The following is an 11,497-nucleotide window of genomic DNA, read 5'->3' on the forward strand; positions in this document are numbered from 1 at the left end:
CTGTGGAGAAAACCTTGTGTTCATTTCACAGAAAAGACTTAGAAAGATTCATGAAGCTAATTCAAACAATCCGTATTATTTTGAAATTTAATTCTACCATAAAATTAAAATTCAAACGTGTGTGTGTGTGTGCCCTCACAACTCGAGGCGGACTAGAGTATTTATATTCATCGCCAACCTGTTGTTACATTTGCATAACGTCTCTATCTTTCTATGCCCTAGTTCTTTTATTTTGCATATTTTCTACATGAATAATTCAACCAAAAAAAAAAAATGTAGTCTGGAAATAGAAAAAGAAACGACTCAGAACACCAGAAAAAAAGGATTGTAGCAAGTTAATTGTATTCTAACAAAAATATCCAAGACATTGGAAGCTATACAAAAATAAAAACGACCAGGTTCCATAGGCCTAATATCGTATAATTATTCACATACACTCATAATTTCCATTCCAAGAGATCAATTTGTTATGGTAATTACAAGTCACGTTTGAGCAGAGCTATTTCAGTGATTTCATTTCATCCTTACCTTGTATTAATCGTCAAGTCAAATATCAACAGAGTAAATGTGCCGAATATACAAATAACATTAGAGCTAATACCACCGTAGCCTGATATTAATTGTCCCGAGGAAGAAAAAGAAAAGTTATTGTGATTGATTTCAGTTAATAGTTCAGATGCTGCAGGTCGATTGTAGTTAGGGACTCCGAGAAAAAATAGAAACTGTCCGTAGAAATGTCCACGGGGCTGTCCAGAGACTCTGACAGGCTCGGCGAGGCTGCATCGGAGAGCTGAAGGCAGGAATCCGAGGAGAAAGGTTGAAAATCGTGCAAAGAAACATCCAGGGCCGGGGGACTGTCGCCATTGTCCGGGCCAGATGCCGAGCCCGGGCCCATTGTTGACATGCAGCCCGGAACAGTGGGTGACGGGTTGGGAAAATGTTTCAGATTTTTGTCATTGCTGTTCAGCGGCGCAGCAGCAAAGCCCATGGACTCTCCATTGTGGAGCTGCTGTGTGGAGCTGAGAGTGTTATTCTGAAAGGAGCAGGTATCTCTCTCCAGCAGGGCCCCGCTCCGCTCGTACAGGGGGGCCTCGTCCTCCTCGTCGCTTTGGATGCCGTCCTCGGCTCCCGGCCCCTTCCCCTCCCCGTTGTGGTTCTCCTTGCTCTGGGTCTGCCGCTTGTGCTTCATGCGCCGGTTTTGGAACCACACTTTGACCTGCCTCTCGGTCAGGTCCAGCAGGGCCGCTATCTCCACCCTCCTCGGCCGGCACAGATACTTGTTGAAGTGGAACTCCTTCTCCAGCTCCAGCAGCTGTGTGTTGGTGTACGCTGTCCTCAGCCGACGGGAGCCCCCTCCTCCCCCAGCACTCTCCACGATCTCAGGCGAGCCTGGAAAATAAGCATCACGGTAGCACTGGGATTAAAACGCAGGACACAACAGTTACATAACCCCGCTGCCCGTGAATCTAACATTATGGCAAACCACTAGAGAGTGGCTGACAACACAAGGCTGCAGCAAAATGGCCGCTGGAGCTACTGACCCAAGCCTTCAGCATGTGCACCTTTTATCCAAAAATCATTACAGCATAAAGATACTGATCAGATTGTTTTACACATAAAATAACAACCAGCGTGAACGTGAAGCAAACAAAGTGCGCTATAAAAGCACTGAGGTCCAGGCTGGTGTGGGATACTAATGAATGCTCCAGCTGCCCTCCTCGGCAACGGCACTCCATCACTCTTCATTACTGTCACACATCAAAACTCTGCCACGGCTAGGGGAATAAATCATCCTACATCACCAAACTTTACCCAAACTTTTTCCCCCCTTGCTTCATACACAATCGCAGCAGAGCAACAACAATAATACACATCAGAATAAAGCCTCTCCAGCCTGCCTGTTCTTTTAAAGGAAAGGCCTGTGTGCTGAGCTTCAGTTTAGCAACAGATAGTAAACACAATCGCACGTAAGTGTGAAAGAAATCACCCACCTTTCGGAGAGAAGCACACAGGTCCATTGGAGATGGTGGTAGCGGTGGAGGTCGGCAGGTGGTTCCTCTTGGAGGCTTTCTTCTCCCGCATCCAGGGGTACTCCGGGGGTAAGGAGGCTGTGGGCAGCGGGCTGCATCCGTCGGGGCTGTGTCTGGGCCGGCCGTGCCGCGGATGGCTGCCCGGATTCAGGCTGGGAATGGTCTGCTCAAAGGGAGGAGGAATCAGTGTCGGGCGTGAAAGCGTCGAGCTCTTGATTGATGAACTTTGAAATGAATCAGCGACAGGGGGGAAAGATGTCAGGCACTCAGCAAGCGACGGCTGACTATTGATAAAACCGCTCTCTCGCTCGAATTCGTAATTCATCTCCGCTCCCTGAGAGCCGAGGAAAGTTTGCACGCGTATTTTTATAAATGTTGCGGCTCAGTGAGGACGAGAAAGAAAAAATCATTAAAAAAAATCTCCTGGTGGTGTTTTTTCTATTTCACTGATTACGGCCGTATGGGGACCGAGCTACTATTAAACTATTGAATTCATGGAGACAAGGTTGAAATTGGACCGAATTGCCTGTCACATGATTACCTCTGCCCAATGACAATTTGGGGTTTAATCAAAAGAAGCCACTGTCTGCCTGATTGATCCAAAAACTCAGATGAAGAACGCCTCGCTCAGCCAGGGGGACGACTGTTTTTATTTACATCTTTGTCCGCTCAGTTTATCCTCCTCGCGCCCCTCCAGTCCAGTCCACTAAGCTACAAAATGTGTTTTTTAAGAATGGCTGACGCTCACTATTACGGGGAAGAAGCCCAGCCTAGGGTGCGCGGATTCGTGCACTCCTCTTTCTCGTATTGTTTGAGGATGTCAGTCGAGAACGCCCCCACCACACACACACACACACACAGACACAGACACACACACACATACACACATTTCACGCCAGTAGCTATTCATATAGGCAAGAGTCTGGCTTCAGATATGAAAAAAAACATACTCCAAAAAACTGATATTGAGAGACTTCTCGACAGAAACCCCAACAGTGCAGCCTGTTCAGGGAGTGTGGACTCCCGAATGGATGTGATTCTTCAAAGATGCATAATAATGAAATATGCAGTGCATCCATTGACATGTGTTGCAATAAAAAGCTCATCCATTAAGTTAATACTGACGGATATGACACGTTCAGACCATTTCATCCAATAACAGCTGTCTAACATTTACAGATAAGGTCCAGAAACTTGCATGCATGCGCGCACAAACGTTACTTTAAGATGAGGCTGTTTATATGTTGACTCTATAGATATGATATTAAAACACGCTGATTTTTCGTTTATTCCATTAAAGGTCGATTTTATAACGAGGTCATGTGCGTGACCACACATCCACAAACACTTGGTCAGACACATGGAAGCTCCTTCTGTTGTGATTGCAAACAGCCACATTTTTCAATAACCCCAAATCTGTCATATATATATATTTTTTTACCTTATTTTAGATGTTAGACTAATATTCAGAAACATCCGTGTTAAGATGCCCACAAGGCTACAGCAGGGTTTACTGGGAGGACAGTGGCTACAATGCTGAGAAAGGCTTCTTGCTGTATTTTCAGTATCAATTCTACCTGAAATTGCAATGAAGCAACCATCGACACGTTAAAATCGACCATTTCCAACGAACCCATTTGCAGCGTTATTATGTAGATGGAAGCGTTATTGAATGGCTCTTCCCCGCAGTGTTGCAGTGGTTTTATATCCCTTCCAGAATAATCTGTGAAAGCCACATTTGAGATGTTTTTCGTCAGGCAGCACATGTTTTATTTTCATTCAAAAAAAAAAATGGCTTAGTGAGTAAGAGAGAGGAAGAAGAGAAGTGGTAGGCCTCTCTCAGTTTGTTGCTTATATACCAAACAAAGAGTCCTGGAAGCCTGTGCGCGATCAATCTTACTCGCCAAAAGGTCTGACAGCTCGGTGCCCTCACAACACATTTAAGGCTTCTAACTCTCCCCCGGATCAAATGCAGCCAGGAAGCGGCGAGAAACACTGGCCACTCAGATTAGAACCAGTTTTTGCTCGCAGTTATAGCCGAGCTGTCGCTGGAGGGATGTTTTATATGATAAATAAGAGTCCAGCTCCACAAGATGCGACCATTTCCTTGTTTTGAGGAGGAGGTAGTGCGCCGATGGTGAGTAGGGCGAAGCTGCTTCTCCACCTGGCTTTTATCTTTGAATTGTGAGTGCATTTACACAACGGCGTGTATTTGTCGTTTTGGTAGACATGCGGGTTTGTGAGGGGACCAGACCTTGTGGTGAAGGGCAGAGTTGCTAGGGGAAGAGATGGATGGCTTTTTTTTTTTGGAATTACGCACAGGCTTTGTGTAAGGAAAGGAGTGGGTGGCGGCATTTAGTGGACCCCAAGCCTGTCCTACACACTTGTCTTTACACCCAGAATTGATTTAGGACCACTTTCCCACGGATGGAAATGCAGTGAAAGAAATACAAAACTTCTGTTTCAGTTAAAATGTTATTTATATGCTACCTGTGTATGGCGCATATGGGTCAAATCAGTGTCTTGCTGTGTATGCGTGTGCATGTGTGCGCGTGTGTCTCAGTGTGTGTGTGTCTGTGTTGGGTGCAGAAATACTCAGTGCATCAGCTTTTTTTTTTTTTTTTTTTTTTTTTTAACTGTGACACACCATGGTTCAATTGTTCTAGGTTTCCCTGCTAACCATATGTCAGGGCTACTTATGTTCATGCCCTCTTATATCAATCAGATTGGGCTGAAAATTATTCCTTGGTGCAAAATCAGTGAGAACAAATAATACTGCATAACATAATCACAAAGAGTAGTCATGCTTTAAAAAAAAAAAAGAATTTGATGAGAGAATTCAGAAAGTCTTTTGAGTATGAAAAAAATGCTTTTTTTTCCTGAGAGAATTTAGAAATTTACAAAACTAGAAGCATTTCAGCTCCATGTGTGGACGTATTTCTAAAATTCTGCAATGCAAGAATAAGAATATACTGTCAATAATGATAAGAATTTCAAATTAAATGTATATAATATTCTTCAATGCAGACCCTTCATTTTAACACAATACACACACAGGAAGACACCGTTTTCCAGCTTTTGCTGATAATTTGCTCTCTGCTGTAACCATCCACAGAACCGAGGCTTCTCTGGTTGAACTGGCATCTGCAAATCTGTAGAGTAATGAAACAAATGAGCCCCGATATGATTCTAGTTCAGCCTGTATCCTCTCTGACCGCGTTTGACTGACTGAACATATCAGGGAATTATTTTTCAAACGATTTCTCATTTAGCTTGTTGTCTTCTTGCAGAATCACCAGAAGGGCCCGGGTGACATTTTTATTATTATGGATGTGCCCACGCAGATGAGAGGAGGGGAGAAGGCCACCCGAGACTTTTCCTCACGTCGAATCAAGAGGAGAAGAGAAGTAGCATTAATTCAATATTTGGCTTTATCTGCGACCATTTCCCTTTGTATGATTGAATATTGAATATGGCCACCGATTTCACATTATTTTGTATGCATGAATATTACAATAATAAGCTATATAGAGATTTGCCAGTTATTACCTATCGTTTATTATTCAACTGCTAACATTTTAGTTATTCATTTATTTTAGCCTTCTCTCCTATTGCCAAACAGCGTTTTTTCTTTTGTAGTATCACCTCTGTAATTCTGCACCGTCATGAAATATGTAACAATAATACAATGTCATAATTGCAAAACTAGAAATATATTTTGACATGTTTATTTAGGAAATTGTCTTGTATTTATTTATTTTGTGACCACATGAACTGCTTCTGATGCATCTAAATTAAAACTACAAGGTTTGCTGCAATTATATTTCAATTCTTTTTTATTTATTTCGTCGAACTGGAGCAGCATGGAATGTATGACATCGAAAAAAAAAAAAATGATGATGTCTGTTTATTTTTTTTTCTTCAATAAAGAAAATGCTAACGTGTGTCCTTCTTTCCACCCTTATTGCATGACTGATTGATTTTACATTCGCTGAGAAAAGAAAACACCTCCTCGAAGAAGAAAAAATGGAAACATAGCCTATAATAGCAGCATGGTTTGCTGCTGCGGAGCTTCTGCAGACTGTATGGGCTGGAAAAGGGCCGAGAGAAGCTTATTTTCCATCAACCTTCTCCCCAAACAAAGATCGCAGAGGTGTCAAATAATACTAAAGGACTCTTTTATCTTTACACCGAACAAAATAAATAACAATAGAAAATCCAATAGAACAGCACAAGCAAGGGAGGTTGCGTGTAAGCTCATGGCCCTTGTTGTTGAAAATGTATTTCCCTCTTAAATCCCAGCTCGTGGCTCTTGAAGGATCCTTTCACAAGTGCAACAAAATGCAAAAAACACAATTCTTCAACTGCGGATAAATAAAAGACGGACAAATTCACATTAAGATGAATAACGTATGTTCATAATACCCTGTTTGAGTTTCAATTTTAAAACAAGACTTAAAAAACAAAAGATTAAATAGGCCTATGCATATACTGTGCCCCCCTCCCTCCCGCTCTAGACGTCCTACAGCCCAGATAAAGGTCTTTGTGAGACCATGACACGAGCAAATAGAGAAAAATTCAAGCAAGTCGTGATTATTTATCCTACGCTACTTCACACATCAAACTATAGAAAACATAAACAAAAGCAGAGAGAAGGTGGGAGCCGTGAGGAGGCGCAGAAACAAAGCAGTAATGTGTCTGGAGGTGGATAAGACAATGGGCGGAGTGATCCGGGCAGCGCCACCGCTACAGATGCGTCAGTTTGGGCGCTTCCTGGATTCTTCCCTGAGAGTAGTGCGACGTTAGGTCTGTGTACGTCGGTGTCGGATCACACACTCCGTGATGCTGACTGTTGCCCATTGTGATTGCTCCATTGTAGTCCATGTTTGCGGACGGCGGGTGCGGGAGGTGGGTCAGACCGAAAACGGAGGTCCCAGAATTGGGCATTGAGTCGATGTAGCCTCCGCCGACATAAACAGGGCTGCCCTGCATGTGAGTCCCGTAGTTGCCATTGCCTTGGAGAGGATGCGCGTCATACTCGGGCGTGGCCGAGTCGGTCCCGGGATACCTCTTCTGGGAGGGCGGGCAGTTGTTGAGGGAGCTGTTCAAAGGAGGGGGATATGACGTGGCCATACCGTATGCATTTTGATGAGGTTTATTGTAAGACGTTGGCGACTGGGAGTCATAAGGTACACTGTTTACAAGAGAATGCATAGAGTTGAGGTATCCTCCGCCTCCTCCACCGCCGCCACCTGAGGCCGGGCCCACGGGACTCCGAGGGGACTGTCCGCCAGGGGAAGGCATCATTCCGACGCCTTTCTGATCCTTCTTGTATTTCATCCTGCGGTTTTGGAACCATATTTTGATCTGTCTCTCAGTGAGGTTGAGCAGATTGGCCATCTCCACCCTCCGGGGTCTGCAGAGGTACCGGTTAAAGTGGAACTCCTTCTCTAGCTCCACTAGCTGGGCGCTGGTGTAGGCTGTCCGGGCCCTCTTCGATGCTGCTGACCCCGGAGGACTCTTGTCTCCGGGGCAACTCTCTACTGTCAGGGAGGAGGAGAGGAGGATGTCAATCAGTAAGCCATTACAGACAGACACAGAGGGAGGGAGAGAGAGGTACAGAGGTAGAGACAAGAGAGTGAGAGTGAAAGCAAAACCGTGTGACAACACAGGCACACAGCTGATAACAGACCTTTCAACCATCATGAGGGGGGTGGGGATGGAGAGCAAACAGTTTACTCGATAAATATCCCGCTTCACTACTTAAATATCTTCGACTCCTCCTCCTCCCTCGTTACGTGCATGTGCACGCGAGTATGTGTTGCAAACATCAAAACATTTTGATAGATCTGCTTCCTACTGCAAAGCACAAGGGTTATCATGAGGGCTCCATAAGACAATTAACAATCAATGTATGGACACTGCGTCTGTGTGAACGCTACACTGGCTGCAAAGGGGGGAAATGTAACTGGAGAATAGTGGGTCAATATCTGATATGGAACCAGGTGACCTCAGATTTCCTACCAAAACATTCTGACCCTCATCTCCCCCTGTAGTCACAGAGTAGCACACGCGTAATGCAAACACAAGCATTATGTATTCCTTGGGGTGTATAAAGCAGCTCGCCTTGCCCTCACTGATAAGTCTCTCCTTCTAAGAGGTTGGAGCTTGGCTGCAGAATACCAAGGTGTTTGTCTACTTACCGCTGTGGCAGGCGGCCAATACTTAATAAATTTCACTACCTGTCGCCCAAACCTGGAGCAAAAGGAATGCAGCATGACATAAGCTGACCCATTCGTTTATTACAGAGATGAAAGAGACGTTAAGACGAGTAGTCTCATGTATGTAGGGCAATCACTTGTGATAATGACTATTAGTGTGGTATTATTTATGAATTCATTTTTAAAAAGGCGAGTTAGCATGATTTATAAAGATTTGGTAAACGTGTATTAAAGGGTTATTGTTATCTATCTGGCGTACGTGCGTAAAACGTGCGTAAAAGGCATTTCATAAATGTTAACACCTCAGCGTGGTGTTAAAACTAATGAAAACGCCTCCCCAAACATAAATCACAATGAAGGGCTACATTACGTTCAGCATTTTAAACTCTTGCGGGAGAGTACATGTAACTTAATTAGAAAATTACCTATAGATTACAAAATGAGAGGGCCATGAGAAGGTGAGCATCTTTGGATTTTTAGAAGGGGGGTTTATATTTCCATGGAGCCAAACACGAGACCCCATCCTGACCCAGCAAGTTCTCCTCTAATCAGAACGGAAGGTGTGTGCGTAAAGCGTGCGTAAAGGACTTGCCATAAATGCTAAAACCTTTACAAGATGTTAAAAAAAAATAATGAAAACACCCTCCCGACATTAATCACCATGAAAGGCACTGTGCAGTTTTGCGTTTTGGCGCTTACTGCAGGCGACTACATTTAACTTAATGAAAGGAATAACCCAGGTCATAGAAAGATGAGCCTCTCTAAATTTTTAGGTTAGCTTTATGACACAGCTTTTATAAACCACCCAGACCTGACCCACCAAGTTTACCGTCACCTAAACAGCATTTAGATTGCTTTCGTGCGTAAAACGTGCGTAAAAGCGTTTCCACATATGTTAGAACGTCATTGTGCCCTACCATAACCATGAATCACAAGTAAATTAAATGAAAGGCGCCACCTTGCTTTGGATATTCGGCGTTTACTGTAGGAGACTGCATACAGCTCAACTATAAAACGACCAGCTAAGTTGACAAAAGATGCAGTTGGAAGATGATCATTTCTTAATTTTCAATTGAGGGTCTATGGAAAAAAAGACCCCAAAACATAACCCCCCCCCCAAGTTTTCCTCTCATCAAAACGACAGGATTCGGCTTGCGTGCATGTGTAAAAAGTGCCAAAAAGATTAACGCTTTTACAGGCTGTTAAAAACTATCGCCTTCCCAATCACAAACCAAAATGAAGCCATACAACTTTGATTTTTATTCCTGACTGCCTGGTGTCTGTACCGTAATTGAAATGTTACCCACAAAATTGACAAATTACGAAGGTCATGGGAAGACGAGCATTACAATTTTTTAGGTTGGCTCTGTGTAAACAAACAGCCCCAAAGACAAACCCTTACTCTGACCCACCGAGTTTTCCTCTAATCAAAACAGCAGGACAATCTGAAACAACTGTTGTGCGTGTTTGTTTGTTGTCCCTCCGGGAACATTGTGTGATCAGTGGAGATGCGTGTTTACAGTAGGGACAGGTCAGCTTCAGGGCACAGGGACAACAAATGGTGGGATCTACTTTCAGTGTTAAGGCACATAGTTCTCCTTCAGTCAGCAACTCACAGTATATTTATAGTATGCAATGTTTGGGGTAGCATGTCAGTAAAGTAGGCTAATTGCAGTATGTGGATACAAAATACTAACACTTGTACATATACTGTGTGTGTGTGTGTGTGTGTGTGTGTGTGTGTGTGTGTGTGTGTGTGTGTGTGTGTGTGTGTGTGTGTGTGTGTGTGTGTGTGGTCATTATTTTTGGCTGCTGTTCCTGAATAACTTTAGGATCCCCCCCAGAGGAAATACAATATATACATAACATAATGCAACGCAAACCACGTACTCAAAAAGTATGGAGTTAAATTAACACCCCTCTGACACTGGCAGAGCAGAAATGAACATTATAACCTCTACGTGGGTCCTGGTTTGCCTCCCTCCTTCCTAACCCCTTACCTTACCACCCACCCACACCCCTTACGTATTGTTACTCCCTCAACAAAACTTATGTAACTTTCTAGTCAGAGGCTATCAAGTCGTGTGTGTGTGTGTGTGTGTGAACAGCAGCAGTGTTAAGTACCTGAACTGGAGCTACTGGTGGGTTTCTGCTTGGTGTTCTGACGGGACTCCTTCATCCAGGGGAAGATCTGTTTGCGAGTAGAGGAGGTCGGTGAGCCGTTCTTAGCACTGGGCTGGCTGGACCCGTTGCTTGTGTTTTGGCTGATAGCACCGGGGGATTGTGAGGGAGGGGGTGGGCCTGACACCGGCACCTGCGGTTGATTGCTTTCGGGATGAACCTTAGACTGCGCCGCCTGAATGGCTGTGGTCCTGTCGCAGCTCTCCGCCATCTCCCCCGGCTTCTGCAGCGCCACGGAGCCGTCAGGAGACTGCAGGGAGCAGGCAGGTCGATGGTACTCACTTTCCACATGAGAGGCCCGGGGATATTGGACCTGATTGGCATCATAACTGAAGCCATTTGCGCTTTGATATGGGTAGCCACTGTAAATTGCGGAGCTGTCGTAGTAGGTTGCCTTTTGCATCTCGCCGTTTCCCAATATTTATTTCAGAAACTGACAGGGTCTTGACACCCTTGTAGAATAACATTGGCACCCCGTGGTCACGTGACGCCTCTCCGCCAATGGCCTCCTCGGGTGAACCTAGGGTTACAAGAAGCACTGTGAGGAGAAGAAATGGTGGCGATCCATCTTACTTTTCAATACAAGGCTGACACTGGAGACTATGGAAGCAAGATAGGGCCAACAGTTCTGTAGACTATTACCGTTTACCTTATGGCTTACACAGGGCAACAAAGGCACGCACTAACCTTGTATTACCATCTGTGCCAAACCACATCAAAACAAAAACCTTTTCAAAAGCATTTCGGATTTCCAAATCAATTTCTGGACCTAACAAGAAATTACGTGACATTTTAAACCTCCGAGCCTTTAGAAAATAAAACTGAACATAGAGTTACGGATCATATAAAATGCTGTAGGAGAAAAAAAGCAGCTGTAAGAAAAGCTCATTAGCGGGTAACCACACAGGAAAATCCTATTTCTGTTATATTGTTATTCTACCAACAGGGCTGTCAACAGTATATCTAATGTCCCATGTAGGAGCTGAAAATAACCTGTGTGTTGCACAAACTTTTAACCCAGTTTTTTTTTAACTGTTTGTGAAAAATCTTCCTCTAGTAACAGGA

General features: G+C 44.1%; 2 protein-coding genes across 7 annotated transcripts in view; both read right to left on the bottom strand.

The window, feature by feature from the left end:
• Positions 1–323: 323 nt before the first annotated feature.
• On the bottom strand, positions 324–3,439 carry LOC139215090 (homeobox protein Hox-A2a). The gene is made up of 2 exons (XM_070845929.1): positions 1,992–3,439; positions 324–1,389 (listed from the first exon to the last, which is right to left on the bottom strand). The coding sequence occupies exons 1-2, from the start codon at positions 2,353–2,355 to the stop codon at positions 665–667; spliced, it is 1,089 nt and encodes a 362-aa protein (XP_070702030.1). The 5' UTR covers positions 2,356–3,439; the 3' UTR covers positions 324–664.
• Positions 3,440–5,746: 2,307 nt separating this feature from the next.
• Positions 5,747–11,497, bottom strand: part of hoxa3a (homeobox A3a) — a 43,037-nt gene continuing 37,286 nt past the window's right edge. For 5 of the 6 annotated variants that reach the window (XM_070845924.1, XM_070845927.1, XM_070845923.1 and 2 more), the window contains 2 exons: positions 10,376–10,952; positions 5,747–7,573 (listed from right to left, as the gene is read on the bottom strand). In XM_070845924.1, the coding sequence (XP_070702025.1) occupies positions 6,777–7,573; positions 10,376–10,835 (1,257 nt within the window). In that variant the 5' untranslated portion in view covers positions 10,836–10,952 and the 3' untranslated portion in view covers positions 5,747–6,776. The remainder of the gene's footprint in view (positions 7,574–10,375; positions 10,953–11,497) is intronic. The other variant, XM_070845928.1, reaches the window with a different exon arrangement.

This window comes from Pempheris klunzingeri, chromosome 16, assembly GCF_042242105.1.
Source record: "Pempheris klunzingeri isolate RE-2024b chromosome 16, fPemKlu1.hap1, whole genome shotgun sequence".
Lineage (NCBI taxonomy): Eukaryota > Metazoa > Chordata > Actinopteri > Acropomatiformes > Pempheridae > Pempheris > Pempheris klunzingeri.

Excerpts from the sequence above, each read along its gene's own strand:
- LOC139215090 (XM_070845929.1), bottom strand. The coding sequence starts at position 2,355 with ATGAATTACGAATTCGAGCGAGAGAGCGGTTTTATCAATAGTCAGCCG. Across the intron at positions 1,390-1,991 it reads TGTGTGCTTCTCTCCGAAAG|GCTCGCCTGAGATCGTGGAG; the intron begins GTGGGTGATTTC and ends CTTATTTTCCAG.